The sequence below is a fragment of the Alexandromys fortis genome, unplaced genomic scaffold (assembly GCF_014885135.2).
Source record: "Alexandromys fortis isolate MF-2015 unplaced genomic scaffold, M_Fortis_MF-2015_v1.1 scaffold_47, whole genome shotgun sequence".
Lineage (NCBI taxonomy): Eukaryota > Metazoa > Chordata > Mammalia > Rodentia > Cricetidae > Alexandromys > Alexandromys fortis.
In genome coordinates, this window is record NW_026067957.1 from 8,962,302 (window position 1) to 8,980,303 (window position 18,002).

General features: G+C 38.0%; 2 protein-coding genes across 2 annotated transcripts in view; one reads left to right on the top strand and one right to left on the bottom strand.

The window, feature by feature from the left end:
* Nucleotides 1–18,002, bottom strand: part of Adgrv1 (adhesion G protein-coupled receptor V1) — a 530,822-nt gene that overhangs the window by 392,790 nt on the left and 120,030 nt on the right. The window contains 10 exon segments of the mRNA XM_050152479.1: nt 1,189–1,296; nt 1,600–1,746; nt 1,841–1,998; nt 3,847–3,971; nt 4,486–4,661; nt 7,201–7,463; nt 13,299–13,440; nt 14,214–14,352; nt 14,453–14,531; nt 16,416–16,509. Coding sequence (XP_050008436.1) covers nt 1,189–1,296; nt 1,600–1,746; nt 1,841–1,998; nt 3,847–3,971; nt 4,486–4,661; nt 7,201–7,463; nt 13,299–13,440; nt 14,214–14,352; nt 14,453–14,531; nt 16,416–16,509 — 1,431 coding nt within the window.
* LOC126507742 (pumilio homolog 3-like) lies at nt 16,872–18,000 on the top strand (the record flags this gene model as incomplete). Its single annotated transcript, XM_050152472.1, is given in 1 exon segment — nt 16,872–18,000. A coding segment is annotated over 1 exon segment (1,089 nt), but the record flags the coding sequence as incomplete, so codon positions are not given.

Below are 18,002 nucleotides of genomic sequence, written 5' to 3' on the forward strand. Positions count from 1 at the left end.
CACCAGATTTCAAACAACAGAATACAGAGACATCCAATTAGAGAATTAGAAAAAAGATGTTTTAAGTCTGAGGTATGTGGACTGCCAAGTGCAGTCACCTCAAGGACACACACAATCCCAGAAAACCCACAGCTCAGTCACCATCGGCATGCATGAGAGGCCATATTAATTAGTTATCTTGTTGTTATGATAAAGCACTAGAGAGAAGCACCTGCAGGGCAGGAGGAGTTGATCACAGCTCAAAGTTCTAGGGTAGAGCCCCCCCACAGTGGGGAACGCGGCAGGGAACTGGAGCCGCGGGTCACACTTCATCCACAGCTAGCAGACAGAAATGATGCTCATGGCACCTTTTCCTTTTCTGTTTCCTCCAGAATTGCAGCCTGTGGAACGGTGCTGCTGGACGGAAGGTGACCTAATCTAGATAATTCCTCACAGTCTCACCCAAAGGCCAACCTTATCTTGATTCTGTCAAGTTGACAGTGGAACTCAAGCCAAGGAAGGGGAGATTTCTTCACATCACAGAGAGAGAAAGAAAGTATTAGGGAGGAGAGTTTTCTCTTTAAACAGGGCAGGGTTTGAATATGATGCTCACTGAAATAATCCCTATGAGAGGGAAAGGGAAAATGATGAGAGCCTGTGAAGGCAAGAAGGGCATGGGTGTGGAGGCCAAGCTACCACAGTCATGCCCCACAGTGATGGGAAGGAGAATGCGGCTGGATTTCGAGTGCTGTGGGAAGGAGTAAGCTTCCTTCTAGTCGACTGCATTGCAGGAGAGCCCCGGCTGGAAACAAAGAGCTAACAAGCATGTACGGAAGCCTGAGTGACAAAGAAACACCAGGCAAGCACTGAGATGACAAGATGTCAGTGCCAGAGCAGTGTGAGATGGGTGGCGGGACCCGAATGCCCACTCGCAATGTGAGTCAGGAGCTTTAGTGACACCTGTTGAGCGGTGATTCCCAACTCAATCAGACTCCAGTCAAATGCTAGTACTATTATTAGATTTGCTCTATTTCCTCAAGAAAATCTACTGTTTTAACCCTGGTCTTCAAAAACTATGCCCAATCAGTATGATTCCACGCTACCACCACCAAATTATGGCTTCTGTTATACAAATCCTACAGACCATAGAGGAACAGATTTTATTAGCATGCTTTAGAAGAGGGAAATTTCACATCAGGAGAATCACACCTGAGTTAACTCAGAATCATTTCTTTGACTTGCAATGATGAAATAATCTTGACTGCCTGAGGTGAAATGTCGTACTTGACAGCTTCCAGAAATGATGATTGTCTGGACCTGCAGATGAGCGGGAATAAACATTAAAGGTCTTTAGTAATGGAGCAACGGGAAGCAATAGCAGCAGGCATTAGTACCACCTTAAGATCTGAGAATGTGTTTAATTTGTAGGTTACGCATTCCTAAGTCTAACCGGAAGCCAAAAACAGCCTTGAGTTAAGATATTTGCTACAATGTGTATCAATTGCAAAATAGTTCATTTTTACTTTAAAGTAGAACATATTTCACCTTCCATTTCATTAATCTTATGAATTTGAATTGCACTTAAGTAAAGAATCTACAGAAAAATTAAAAATGTTTTACCAGGAATAATTTGAGTCCAGAAGTGAGTGTGTACACACTATTAATTGAAGGCTTTTCTCCATTTCTCTCCCCGTGAGTAATGACAAGGTAGGGAGAAACACCAATATTAAAGGCCTCACAAGTTTTAGGACTTTGTATATTGAAATCCTAGGAAGTACAAATGATATTAACAATTAATGCTATATCAAAATTTTTGCATCCATTTTATTTTGTGTACCATAAAGCAAAAAGTGATGTTTACCTCAACTGGAATAAAAGTCCCTTGCCATCGGTAAACAGCTAAGGATGATTTTTTTAACATTACACCATACACTGAATCTTCGACAGTAAAGAAACACCAGCCAGATGCAGTTTGGTCAAACAAGCTTTGAAATACAGAAAAGACAACGTCCACTCCCCCTAAAACAATAAGATAAATCATTACTTATGGGTATATAATCACACCTGAACCTTATCTCATTTGACATATTATGTAAAGAAACTAGTGAGCATATCAGAAAGAAAATGATGGTGATTCTGTGAGCCTATGTGAATGTGTGTCTGTGTGCATGTGTACCTTTGTGCTGGTGTGTGGGTGTGTGTATGTGTGTGCATGTGTGCCTATGTGCTGTGTGTGTGTGCATCTGTGTGCATCTGTGCCTTTATGTATGTGTGCCTGTGTGCATCTGTGTCCATGTGTGTGCATGTATGCCTATGTGCCTTTGTGCTTGTATGTGTGTCCATGTGTGTGCATGTGTGCCTATGTGCATGTGTGCCTATGTATGTGTGCATGTGTGCTGATGTGTGTGTGTGTGTGCATGTGTACCTGTGTGCCTGTGAGCCTATGTGCCTGTGTGCATGTGTGTCTCTGTGCTCTGTGCCTATATGCCTATGTGAGTGTGGGCCTGTGTGTGTGCACGCGCATGCACGCAAACACACTGCATGTTCAAGTGAATAGACACTTGAAAGCTTGAAAACAGTATCTAAAAATAACTTTTTAAAGTAGTGATATTTGATCTACATCCTACAATCTTTTCCAAGTGCATTCAAAACTAAATGCTAAGTAAATATTTTAAAGAGAAACATGCTAAAATAACTTCTCTCAAAAACTGTCAAAGGACAGCTGAAATTTGAAAATGATAAATATGTCTTACACAAACATGCTAATGGTACTACCAAACTTAATCTCACATTTCTAAATGTCTGCTCATCCAATGGTTTCTTGGGTTCTACTTTAGAAACAGACTTCAGGAAATCTTTGCAGACTCACGTCAAATCACTTCAAGGTTTTATAAAATTGCTACAATTTTGTATTTTAAAACCCCTAATTAATGAGGAATCATTATTTAAGCTATTGATCAAAGAGTACTGCAAATAAATAGTTTACGCATGATTATTTTGGGAGTCTGGGCAGCCAAGAAATGAACAAGTGGCCTCCTACTACACTCCCTGGTCATTAGTCTGCATCCTTTCTTCCCTTCTATACAAACAATTCCCTCCATGACATTAAGGCAATATCTATAAAATCTATAAGTATGGTCATACCACACCATTTTTGTTCATATCTTTTCAGTAAACCTAGGATGAACATTAGCATCCAAGAACTATTTTTCAAGTTCCTTAATGACCTAGCCTAACCTAACTAATGAAGAGCAATATTCTCTCTTACTTCTCTTTCACTGTCATCTGATATCTTCTCTTAGATGTCAGCTTCTAACTAAAGTCTCCAGTCTTAGCAGCCTGTCACTACTGTCTCCAAATTCTTCCTGTCCAGTTCCTTGTATCCAGTCTCCATTCATCAGTCAGTCTTCATTCAAACATTGATTCTCTTTGAAAGTACTCAGCTAGTATTTTTATTTTATGTGCATATGTGTGTTTGTATGAATATATGCCATGTATGGGTACCCATAGAGGCCAGAAGAGGGTTCAAATCCCCTGAATCTGGAGTTACAGGCAGTTGTGAGCTTCCTAACATGGGTGCTAGGAACAAAACCCAGATCCTTTAGAAAAGAATTAAATACTCTTAACTATGGATCCCTCTCTTCAGCCCTCACATTTACTACTTCCAATTTCCCCTTTAAAGCATTATTATCATTTGCAATGCAAATTTATTTTTATTTCCTATATTTATTTCTAGCGATGTCTAAATTCTAAGCTTTGCAAGATGAAATGCACAATAAATATTGTGGATACAATAAGAGAATCAAGTTCTGTTCTGTTGGCAATAGACCAGTAATATACAGTTCATGGAAATAAAGCTAAACGTACTCATGCCAAAAGCTGTTTCAGACACTGTCTCCCACTGCACACTCACAGGCAAGTCAAGGCCATTCATACGTGAGACATTGAGGTATACACTCCTGTTGGATTCTTCAACATCTATAGAGGTGGCACTAAAAGAGAAACAAATGGATTTTGGAGAGCAGAAAAAGTATAAATATTAAATATTTAAATATTCAACATACATATACACTGCCAGATTAGTACTCAGTAAAGTTTGTACACCCTTAATGAGACCCACAAATTTATGCACTGTAGAGACTAGACTCTAGTATTCCAAAATATTCACTGATGGATATTTTTAAATAAAAAATACAAATGTAACACTCCAATGGTCTTATCATAACAATGATTAAACATCTGTCACACTGCAATATATAGTCAAACAATGTTGCCATTCTGAAATCTCTTCTCACATAACTCAGTTATCTGATGAGAAATACATGAAGTAAGTAATGTTTAGCCTATTAATAAAGTTAGATCCCTTAATTATTTTATGAAATGAAAGTATTTGTCCACTCCCAGACATTTAAAAATTACCCAGATATTAGTTTTCTTCTAAATCACCTCTGTTCGAGTGGTGCCTATTTTGCTTCAAAATGGCAATGTGTTATAAACAGCTCATACCTATTCTCAATGGCAGCAATACTAAATAGCCCCAAAGGGGCCTGGTTTTGCAGAATTGTTATCAGGGTTTGAACATGGGTCCCTAGTCTAGCACCTCCAGTTGGGTTAAACAGGGTGCAGACAAAATGCTCATCCATTTCTGGTTCCGTGTCTAATATGGCAGAGATGTGCAGGGCCTGGAAGCAAAATGAAAAAATAAAGTTACTAGGATATCACTCTTTTCGAAACAAACATGTGGAAAATTTACTAAACATTTTGACAACATTTGTTTTAAAACATGACTTCTATTTACATTTGATTCTTTTGATGACTCCAATTGCTTCAAGTTACTTCCTTGAAGATTTTCAACCCTGTGATCTGCTGCCCTAAAGTGTCTGAAAAGCAACAGTTGATGGCAATGACAGTGATTGGGGATGGAGAGATGGTGCCAGAGTTCCTGCTGTGTACTCCAGAATACCCAAACTTAATCCCAGCACCCACATCAGGGAGTCCATAGCTGCCCATAACCCTAGATCCAGAAAATTGGATGCCCTCGTCTGGCCCACAGACACATACAGAGCAATACATATGCATAATTTTAAAATAAACATAAATCTTTCTTAAATTTTCAAAACAAATCAAAAACTGACTACAATGTTAGATGCATGAGCTGATTTCTGTGACCTTTTGTCCTATCCAGTCTACATAATTTCATTAACCTCACCCCAATCTGTAAATGGCTGTCAAGAAGCAAGGACAAGCAGAGTGGGTACAGACTAGAACTAGTCAAATGCTCTGGAATCTCAGCAGTGGAACCAGCACAGTAATGGGAAAGAACCAGCTATGGACAGGGAGCAATCATGTGCTCCCACAGTGCCCTGTGGAAAACATCAACATAACTACAGCACGATCCCATCTACACAGAGCAAATGACCAGGCAAAGGGACTCTTAACTTGAAAAGTTAGAAAGCTGCATTCTTTGGAAAGAGCAAAGGACAGAGACAGAGCTTCTGGATGGCCATTATTTAAACTTCTTTGAGTGGTGGTTATACGTGAACACATGTATCTTTAAAGTCATTTACCCCTTGCTTAGCGGCTGCATACCATACAGCTTACATTTTAAAATTAAAACACGGGAAATGGTTAGGTTTGTTCAAAATTTGTTTAATTTGTTCTACCAGTTAGTATATCTACTGAACATATCAAAGTAACTTAAAGTTATAAAAAGAGATATAAGGAAAGGTAAAAATAAGATATCATTTGAAATACGAAAGAATGCTTTCTAAAAGTAGAAAATGTGAAAAAAAGTCACAGCAAATTCACAAAGCTCTTAGGCTTTAAACTTTTACAGCATTTTAAAATTGGGGTGATCTCTAAACAATCAAAGATTTTAGATTTTCAAGAACATAAAAATACTGAACTTGGAAAACAATGCTGAAGTTGACAGGAACACAAAAGGACTGAGGATGTAGCTGAGTTAGCCAGCAGTCAAAAGACCCTGAGTCCAACCTACAGCACAGAAGACAGAGACCCCTTCAGTTAGCAGGTGAACTCTAATATGAAATCACTGTCGGTATACTCATGTAGTGCTGTGTTTGGCTCTCAAATGTGTAATTTAATGTAATCAAGTATTTTTAACTGTACCTAAAAATTCAAAGTTAAGGGGGTAGAGAGATGGCCCAAGTGGGTAAGAGCAGCATTGGCTGCTCTTCCAGAGGACGTGGGTTCAATTCTCAGCATGGCATCTCATAACCATCTGTAATTTTATTTCCAAAAGATCAAATGCCTCCCTTCAGGTACACATGTGGTACACACACATATATATAGGCGAACACCCAGACACATAAAAATAAAATAAATCCGGGAGGCAGAGGCAGGCGTATCTCTGTGAGTTCGAGACCAGCCTGGTCTACAAGAGCTAGTTCCAGGACAGACTCCAAAACCACAGAGAAACCATGTCTCAAAAATAAAATAAAATAAAATAAAATAAATCTAAAGAAGATTTTTTAATAAAATTGAGTACCCCAAACCATAAAATGTTAGTATTTACAGAAAAAGAAGGTTGGAAGGTATATGAGTTTTGTTTTGTTTTTGAGTATAGATTGCATTCATAACTAATTTCAAATCCAGCATTGTTCTCAACTGCTCCGACTTCTGTATCATCTGTAGTCCAGAGCAAAAAGTTATGTCTGTTCACTAAAATGCGGCAAACAGACAAGGATGGGAGTTTCCTTTAGCTTACGTTCTAAGCTAAGATAAGGAAGAATACCATTTATGGGTTTAATTTTTAAAATGTGAACCACACATTTTATTTTTCGGGAGGGGGGGGGAGTTCAAGACAGGGTTTCTCTGTAGCTTTGGTGCCGGTCCTGGAACTAGCTCTTGTAGATCAGGCTGGCCTCGTACTCACAGAGATCCGCCTGCCTCTGCCTCCCGAGTGCTGGGATTAAAGGCGTGCGCCACCACCGCCCCCGGCTGTGAACCACACATTTTATTCTCCCGCACTCCCCTACCACATCAACAGTAAATGTCCCCCCTGCCTCTGTGTACACTTTACCACACTGTAATGCGATCCCGCACCCTAGCGCCTTTGCTTCGCTCCATTAAGAGAGTTTTTGTTTGGTTGCACTTTGCTTTGTTTCTTGAGAACTTGTAGCACATTTCTAAGAAAATTATTTTAAAATACTAAATATAATCTTGAGTTCTCATTAACGATATTAAAGATTCATACTCTACCTTGGCCCGAACACCTTCCTCTAGAACAATAAAACCTTTGGAAGGAATCAGATCCTTAGATTCTGTTGAAGAGTTGACTTCCGTCACAACAAACTGAACTGCCACCGTTCCAAACAGACCTTGTGCAGGCTCCCGAATGATGAGTAACACAGCAACACTCTCTTGAACGTGGAGAGACGTTGGTTCTCTGAGGAAAATGTGCCCAGTGTTGTTAAAGGACAGAACACCGGGACCATCGTCATTTGCAAGGACAGTAATCCAAGCTGTTGAAACAAAAATATTCAGGCAGTAACTGAAGAACAGATGTGTTACAAATCCTAAAGACAGTGTGTTCACAACGGATTGTTTAATCATTCAGTTCTCACCATAGCCATTTTACTATCCCCATGTTACAGAAACTCTAACAGAATATGCACAGGTGCTCCATAGAAGTTCAAAACCTAGAAGGGAGCAGAACTGTGGCACAAGCCAGGAAGACAGTTGCAACTAGTCTTATACTCATTTTTATATTCATTTGTTAGGAGGGGAGAGCACACGTTATGGTGTGTGAATATGTAGACTGCAAACTAAAATTAATCAAAAGAGATGGAGAAGCACATTTCATGTTCATCACAAGAAAAATCCATCAAGAAGTCTCAACTCTGAACATTGGCGCACCAAATACAAGGGCAACTACATATGTTAAAAAGAATCACTAAAACTTAAATCCCACATCAAACCCCACACAGTAACAGTGGGAGACTTCAACACCTCACTCTCACCAACGGACAGGTCTGCCAGATAGAAAATTAACAGAGAAATAATGAAATTAACAGATGCTACAGCTTAAGAGGGCTTAGCAGAAATCTATACAACATTCCAACCAAATACAAAATAATATAACTTCTTCTTAGCACCTCATGAAATCTTCTCTAAAATTGACCACATACTCAGTCACAAAGCAAATCTCAACAAACATAAAAAGATTGGAATAAATCCCTCTATCTTATTGGATCACCATGCCTTAAAGTTAGAATTCAACACTAACACAAATCACAGAAAGCCTACTGTGACGTTTTGTTTATGAGCTAACAAATAAAGCTTAACTGAAGATCAGAACTCAGAGCCAGTCACAGTAGTCAGTCATACTGGCCAGGCAGTGGTGGCACAAACCTTTAAACCCAGCACTCCAGAGACACAAGCAGACCGATCTCTGTTTGCTCAAGACTACCCTGGGCGACACAAAATTGACCCAGTCTAAAAGAGAAACAGAGCTCACACCAAGGTGATCCCAGCACTTGGGATCACATGCCTTTAATCCCAGCACTAGCGAGGTGGAGAGGCGAGTGATGTGGCTGGGTGGAGAGAGGAATGCAAGGCAGGAGGAGGCAGGAGCTCAGTGCAGTCTGAGGATGCAGGCATTCTGAGGATGTAGTCTGAAGACAGGATTGCCCCTTTGATTTGGACATTGGGAAAGGTAAGAACACTATACCAGGTGGCTGTGTTGCTTCTCTGATCTTTCAGATTTCAACCCCTGATAGCTGACTCTGAGTTTTTATTATCAGGACCAATTAGAATTTCATGATTTACAGCCTACAAACTCATGGAAACTAATTCTCAACTCAATCACCACTAGGTCAAGCAAGAAATAAGAAATTAAAGATTTCCTAGAAGTCAATGGAAATGAATGTACAACATTTGTACTTATGGGACACAATGAACACAGTGCTAAGATGAAGTTCATAGCACTAACGGCTTGCATAAAGAATTTGTAGAAATCTCATTCTAATGACTTAACAGAATGAATACCTGAAAGCTCCAGACAAAAAAGCAAACACATCTAAGAGGAGTGGATGGCCGGAAAGAATCAAACTGAAGACTGAAATTAATAAAATAGAAACAAAGAGAATACAAAGAATCAATGAGACAAAGAGTTGGTTCTTTGAAAAAATTAACAAGATAACCAAACTAACTAAAAGGCAGAGAGATAATATCCAAATTAACAAAATCTGAAATGAAAAAAATGAACATAACACAGATACTGAGGAAATAGAGAAAATCGTCAGATTATACTACAAAAACATGTACTTGCTAAAGTTGGAAAATCTAAAAGAGTTGGACAAATTTCTTAATAGATACCACTTACCAAAATTAAATCAATATCAGATAAACAGTTTAAACAGGCCTATAACTCCTTAGGAAATAGAAACAGTCATCAAAAGTCTCCCACCAAAAAAAGCCCATGGGCCAGCTGGTTTCAGTGTAGGGTTCTACCAGAAAATCAAAGGAAGAGTTAATAATATCACTTCTCAAGTTATTCTACAAAACCGAAACAAAAGGAACACTGCCAAATTCTTTTTATGAGGCCAGTTACCCTGATGCCCAAACCACACAAATACTCTACAAAAAAAAAAATTACAGACCAATTTCCCTTATGAACATTGATGAAAAAATACTTAATAAAATACTGGCAAACTCAATCCAAGAACACACATCAAAAAGATCATCCACCATGATCAAGTGGACTTTATCCTGGAGATGCAAAGATGGTTCAAAATACAAAAATATGTCAATGTAATCCACCATATAAAAAAATGAAAGAACAAAACATGATTATCTCATTTGAGGCTGAAAAAGTCTTTGACAAACTCCGACACCCATTCATGATAAAAAGTCTTGGAGATATCAGAAACACAATAACAGAATATACAGCAAGCCAACAGTCAACATCAAATTAAATGGAGAGAAACACAAAGCAACTCCACAAAAATTGGGAACAATACAAGGCTGTTCGCTCTCTCCATATCTATTCATATAGTACTTGAAATTCTAGCGAGAACAAAAAGACCACTAAAGGAGTATTGGAATATAAATTGGAAAAGAAAAAATCAAAGTACTGCTACTTAAAGATGACATGATAGTATACATAAGTGACCCCAAATTCTACCAGCAAACTCCTGCAGCTGAGAAACACCTTTAGTAATGTGGCAGGATACGAGATTAACACAAAGCAATCAGTAGCCCTCTTATATACAAATGATAAAAGCATTGAGAAAGTAATGAGGGAAACAACACCCCTGACAATAGCCACAAATAACATAAAATATCTTGGGGTAACTCTAACCAAGCAAGTGAAAGACCTGTATGGCAAGAACTTCAAGTTTTTGAAGAAAGGAACTGGAGAATCTATTAAAAGATGGAAAGACCTCCCATCCTCATCGATTGGGCAGGCAACAGGATTGGGTCTGCTAGGAGTACAAAGGCAGGAGAACATGGCAGATTCCCGCCACCATAAACAGAGATATTTCCAGGCTATATACTGTGCTGCATAGCGGATTTAGCTTTTACTCAGATGAAAAGGTTTTATATGCTATACGGTGCTACCCAGAGTTGAGGTGGAGAGGACAGCCCTACCAGCAGTCCCAGAGCCAGCAGTGAACTATCTCTGGCATATTAAAAGTCTAAGAGATGCAGATCCAGCATCCAAGGCCACTGCAACAAAGCTGCTCACCATTTTAAAAGCACTCCTGGTCAGAAAATTATTACAGATATACAACAAAGACAAATTCGGTTGGAAAAGTACTATAAATGGGTCACGGTGTTGGATAAATGTATGTAGGCTTGAGAGAGAGAGGAAAAATAAAAGGAAGTAAATGGTTTTAAAAATAAAACAAAGTCTTTAAAGAGACAGAGTATAGACAGTCATAGATTAAAGGAGTAAAGAAAAATAAGTTATGTAAATATGGAATACAGAGAAATTATGGATTATATGTATTATTGTATTTTCTTTGAATTTTTTGACTGTGAATGAGCTAAGTACAGCAAGACATTTCATTGTCTGGACTGCTAAGCTAAACCAACATATATACTTTAAAGGTATCTTGACTTCAAAATTTTGGTCTAAAAATAAGTTGCTTTGGAAAAGAGGTTCGTTTTTTGTTTCCACAAAAGATGAGAACCTGTAGATCCCTTCCAAGTTAATATGGTTTGATGGACTAAGATCCCAGAAAGGTCTCTGCAATCCCCAAAATTACTTCATCTAACAAAAATCAGGAAGAAATTTGGAGAGAACAATGCCCAAATTCCAAAATATTTTTTATAAGTGTTTGTTTATATTTAAAGGGGAATATGATATAGAGATGAATACTTTGCTTTGGTATGGATCTTGTTGTATTGATACAAAATTAAGGTCAATTTTGTTGTATGTATATTTCTGTTCTTTATTAAGGTATTGTATCTGTAGCTCATTTGAAAATGTAATGTATAATTAAAAAATACAGGTAAATAGTCATCTATAATAGTCAAGCTTGTAATCATGTTAGTTAAGTTTTCTAGATACACAGAAATATATTTCAGGTGGATAGGTATTCTTCAAATCTTTCAAAGACTAACAGAACATGACATTTAAAATGTTTTAAGAACTTAAGACTTATCATGAAAATGAGACACATCTATTCCTGGCAGCACCGATCTACTTTAAGAAAATGATGGGCATCAAAGAGGCTCCTTCTGTAGATTTTTAGTCATTTGGGCAAGAAACTGCTATTTCCTGGACTGAGTGATGGTATGCTGTATGAACTGGACATACAGGACTGACAGAAATATGACTGCTGAACTTGCCTAGAACTAATAGAGTCACTTATGGTTCCTGATTCATGAAAGAGTCTGCCAGACATTCTGCAGAATACAGGAAAAAGTGACTGACAAATTGCCAATAGAGGCAAAACAATCTTTCAAATTTTCTGCTTCATGGAAAAATCTGCAATATACTATAGTCCTGAAAGCTGAAGATGGATGTTACAATGACACAGAATAACTTTAGGTGACTTTCCAGGCAGTGAGAAGTCTGCCAATTGTAGAGTTTTGGAAGTTGCTTACAATGCACTTCCTATTTACTTAAATATATTTATTATATCCTTCTGGGGTCTTTGATAGAGTTAAAGAATAGATAGTTCTAATTATAGTTTTCCTTAGTTATAATAAAAGATAAAGTAGATATAAATGTTGTAAATGTAATTCTTGTTTGATACCTGTTTTGTATATGAAATTTTACTATGTTAAAGTTAAAACCTTCCCTTTTATTTGGATAAAAAAGGGAAAATGGTGTGGGATATCCTTCTTTATATGTGTTGCTTTTATTGGTTAATGAAAAAAGGTGATTTGGCCTACAGCAGGGCAGAATAGAGCTAGGCAGGAAAACTAAACTAAATGTTGAGAAAATTAAAGCAGGTCAGGGAGACACCATGTAGCTGCTGAAAGAGACAGATGCTGAAGAACCTTACTGGTAAACCATGAATCTCATGGTAATACATAGATTAATAAAAATGGGTTAAGTCAAGATGTAAGAGTTAGTTAGAAATAAGCATGAACTAATTGGCAAGCAGTGTTGTAATTAATACAGTTTCTGTGTGAGTATTTCGGGTCTGGGTGGCCAGGAAACAAACAAGTAGCCTCCATCAACAGGACATGCTGGAGGAGAGGGATCCAAGGGGAAGTGGAGGGGGGAAATGTGGGTGGATACAAGCATATTTCATTGTAAACGTATATAAAATTGTCAAAGAATAAAAAATTATAAGTACACAAATAAGTTTTCTTGTACAAAACTCCTTAGATCCATGAGACTTTCTCTGTCACTATTGTTTTGCCCTTGTTGAGCAGTTATCACAGTATCTAACCCACAGTGAAAATATCAAACTGTTCCAACTCAAGAATCAAAGCTCTCATGACATGTTGAAGACTTTAATACCTCCTATTCTGTGTATGAATCCTGCAGCACTGAAGCAACACTGGAAGAACTGTCGTCATTGTTCTTTTCATTGCTAAACACAACCAGAGCAGAACTCCAATCCTGAGAAAAAGACTACACATTAAGTAAAACTACACTAATTAGAAAATCATTTAATACGACTCCTAGTATCACCCTACTCTGACCTTGTTTTCATATACACAAACACACAGGGTCAACTCGTTATCACTGACAGGACACCAAAATGTAGGACTTGGGAGGCTTTACTTATGAGGCTCATAAAGAGCCTAGGAAGAGGCTCATCCCTCTTGCCTCCACACTGCAGAAGCCAAGACAGGAAAAAGGAGACTGTGGGAAAGAAATGACTAATTACCGATTGTATTTTTCCCCAGTTCTAGACCAGGAGAAGGGTTTGTTAATATCAACTGAAATCTTTCATCTCCTTCTGGAATGTCATCGTCCAGGATTACAACCTCCACGGGTTTATTCCTTTCTCCATCAGCAAAATGAAGAATCTAGTCAAAAAGATAGAAGAAAAGACCATGTACTTAAATAGACTCTGAGTTTTCATAAAATGTTTAGAAAGCAATACCATATAACTCTTGATGTGGAGAATAAGCTATTATCAGGGCTGTGGAGATGGCTTAGCAGTTAAATGAATTTGCTCTTTTTTCAGAGGACCCAAGTTTGGTCCTTAGAACCTTTACCATGCAGCTTGTAAATTCCTGAAAGTATAGCTCCAGTGATCTGACACCTTCTTCTGGAATCCTCCTGGCACACATGCGTGTGCAGACACATACGGTTTTACATATCTCTTTTTGTTTAAACCGAAAATATTTCAAGTTAAATTTACAGAGTAGAAGAAAGCAAACATTTGGTTAAGGAATGAAGGGGATAAACAGAAAAGGATTTTTAAGCCTATTTTAAGGGCTTGAAGTGTCTTAATAAATGAAAACAAAGAGAGCAGAGTGAAAGTTTTCGAGCAGCATAAGATGCACTCTGGGAGAGTCTAACGATAAACATTGTCAATGCATGGCCTAGTAGTCTTCAGAATTAAATACTGCAAAAGATAGTGAATTCGGAGTGACATTTAGAATAGCATTGAAGCTTAAATCAAAGGCTCATTACAGCAGAGAGAACCATACAGTACAGAAATGTTCTCTCCGCTCTCAGTATAGAGTAGCCTACACAGCGGTTGTTAAATTAATTTATTCATGAAGATGCACATCACTACAATTCTCAAAGGACAGTGCTGAGAAATGACATCATAGATTATGCAGAGCCTTACCTGCGGACTGCACATGTAATCCAGCCCCATCTGGGCCTCTAGATTCTGGGCATACATGAACAGTGAAACCTCGCCAAGGGCCTCTCTGGTCCTCTGGGCTACCAGGGTTACAATGCCATGGGTTTCATTCACTTCAAATCTGGGATAAAGAGAACAGATTCATTTTTTTCTCATAACTTCTGTTTGGTAATTGGGAAGAATCCAGAATTAAGAAAGGAGCTTACACAGCCTTGGTTTACCTGCTACGCTGCCATTCAATTACACCTTGGGCACCGTCATTGGCATCAATGACAATCTGTGCAGTCAAGCCTTCTGAGTCTGATAAAACAGAGATGTATTAAACGACTATAAGTTAATATAATATCATTTAAACTACAGTTAAAGACACTGTCTGGCGCAGAATTTAAGAATGAAGCCATATAAATTTTCATATGTAGTTATATTGGTAGTGAAAAGATGTTTAAGAAAATAGAAAAACAATGCTGGTGACATTAGAAAAGGAATATTTTACTATCAAGAGTTTTTGATATATAACTATTTCACTAGAACAACATGACATTTCAAGCCAGAATTGTTCATTTTGAATAAATGAAACAGTATTTACATCTCTATTGTATTTTAGGAGGGGAGAAAGTGGTACAAGTGGGAAGAGTAGGAAAGAGAAGAAAAAAGAAAAACAAACTTAAAAGTGAAGGGAGGTCACAGAAAACACATGTGTGAATGAGCGACACAGAGAGAAACATTAATACAGAAATAATAAGAAATAATAAAGAAAGGCTTTGATGAGCAAACATTGCTGCAGTTCTCTTCTCTGTGTTGCATTTCTGTCCACAGTTCAGTGGACTACACTTAGCTGCTCTTCTATACTGAAACATTAATTCTCCCCCTGGGGTGTGTGTGTGTGTGTGTGTGTGTGTGTGTGTGTGTACTTTATCTTTTACTTAAGGACAATTATCATAGCTGCTGAGGTGTATAAAGAAGAAGACCAATTGTCTTTAGACTGAAGACAATAATAATGTTCAGAAGACAGTATGAAATCAGGATTTATACGCTATGGACATTCTATTATTATTATTATTACAGTCAGACATTCGAAAATCACAGCAAATGATTACAATATGTGTGTATGGACTCAACATATTTTATTTGTGAATATATATGTATATACATATATGTGTATATATGTATATACAAATTCATATTTATTAATGTTATAACAATAAATTTAAAAAAGAAGTCACGAATTTGACGGAGAGTAGTCAAGAGACTTTGGGAGTGTCCAGAAGGAGGAAAAAGAAGGGAAAAATGTTGAAATAAAATTACAATTCCAAAAATAATCAAAAAATATTTTTGAAAGGAGAGTTAAATCACAGATTATTAAAATTAAACTTTTAGTTTATAAGAAAAAAGCAGCTCTTTCATGTTCTGGTTGTAATTCGAAGTATGTTACTAGTCTCTTGCAGTTCCCATTGGCTCATGGTTAAAATGGGGATGTGAGAAATGATAGCACCACCACATACCAGAATCAGGACCAGACCAGGTGTTACATTAAGCCTTGGAAAGGAGTCCTCAGGCTACTACACCTGTCCTAGCTTTCTGCTGTTCCTCCTCATCCGGGCTCACTTTGTCCCATAGACCTATGACTGGGGCTGGAGCAGCAGCACAGGCTGACCCTGATGCTACTCACTGCCACCTTGCATACATCACACTTGCCAGCAGGACCTGGGTGTATCTTATGAAGGGTCTAGTAAGTTTACACCAAGATTCAAGTTTTACCTTTTAGTCTGTAATAAATTATGTTTTCCAAAAGCATGAAAAGAAAAAAGATCAAAGGTCAGAAATGCAAGAAGCAAAACACACAAAACACATGCTTAACTTAAAAGAAAATATAGTGGACAGCTTAGGAAAATAGTTAATTGTATTTTAAGAGAAAATAAAAGAAAAATACATTTGAAAGAAGTAGTATTACTTTGCGGGCTGCAGATCTGGCTATAATATAGTTGTAAAATTCAAAAAGCATCACAATAATTAGTCTTTATACTGCTTTACACAATTATAATGATGTCTCTAATTGTAACAAGTCTAAAATATGCATCTTATTTTCACACATAGCTAACAATAGCAAAAATAACAAAAAATATTTCTGATTTTAAAATGAAGTCACTTCATTTTAATTGAAGATAGCAAAGAGAGTCACCCTACCTAGTCTGGGAGGAAATGAAGTTAGAGGAGCCATAATGAGATCAACATGAGTTAAATTCACCAAGAAATACTCTTTTAGCTCTGGTATATCATCCTGCAAAAATTACAATCATTAAGAAAAAGCTTTAATTATTTCAAAGGAATTACTCATAAGATGTTTTTAAATTATATTACAAATGCATATGCATAAAGAGCAAATACACAATAGAAAACAAATAAAGAGGAAAAATATTAAAATTAGAAAATGTAACTATAACAGTGTTAAATTTATATATGGCAGTTATTAGGTTGAACACTATGAAACCACCTCAAAATGATTAACACTTTAAACACAGTTCATAAGCAAATCAACTCCCTAACTATATGAACCTAATCACTTTAAATACAATGTAAGCAAGAGGTGTCCAGTTCCCTAATACCTACTGGTCAGAATAAGGATGACAGGTGCTGGGAAAGTGGCTGACTGCGAGCTTCTGCCCCACGTGTACGACTTGCTATGATGGAAGTCAAAGAGAAGAAAAAATTCACGGGACAGAGGCCAAAGACAGCACAAGGAAAGAATAGATTTCATAAAAACAGTGATTCCAGTTCTTCAAAGACCATCCTGAGGAAAGCTGGTAAGGAAGGCGGGCCTAAAGTCACATCTAAGAACTTTGAGAAAGGCGCCACCAAACCTGGCAAAAAGGGTGTGAAACAGTTCAAGAACAAGCCACAGGGGGGCAAAGGACCAAAGGACAAATTCCAGAAGCCAAATAAATTCAACAAGAAGAGGAAATTCCAGCCAGATGGTAAAAGCGATGAATCAGCAGCCAAGAAACCCAAATGGGATGACTTTAAAAAGAAGAAGAAGGAGCTGAAGCAGAGCAGGCAGCTCAGTGATAAGACCAACTATGACATTGTGGTTCGAGCAAAGCACATCTGGGAGAGCTTGAGAAGGAAGGACTGTGACAAGGGAAAGAGAGTGAAGCTGAGGAGTGACTTGCAGAAGCTGATCCAAGGGAAAATCAAAACTATTGCCTTTGCACACGACTCAACACGCGTGATCCAGTGCTTCATCCAGTATGGGAATGAATAGCAGAGAAAGCAGGCTTTTGAAGAATTGCAAGGTGACTTGGTTGAACTAAGTAAAGCCAAATATTCCAGGAATATCGTCAAGAAATTTCTCATGCATGGGAGTAAACCTCAGATAGCAGAGATAATCAGAAGCTTTAAAGGTCACGTGAGGAAGATGCTGTGGCACTCGGAGGCATCGGCCAACGTGGAGTATGCGTACAATGGCAAGGCCATTTTGGAACAGAGGAACATGCTGACAGAAGAGCTCTATGGGAACACATTTCAGCTTTACAAGTCGGCCGATCACCCAACTCTGGACAAGGTGCTGGAGGTGCAGCCGGGAAAGCTGGAGCTTATTATGGATGAGATGAAGCAGATTCTGACTCCCATGGCCCAAAAGGAAGCTGTGATTAAGCACTCACTGGTTCATAAAGTATTCTTGGGCTTTTTTACCTTTGCACCCCCAAAACTTCGATCAGAATTAATTGAAGCCATCCGGGAAGCAGTGGTATACCTGGCCCACACACACGATGG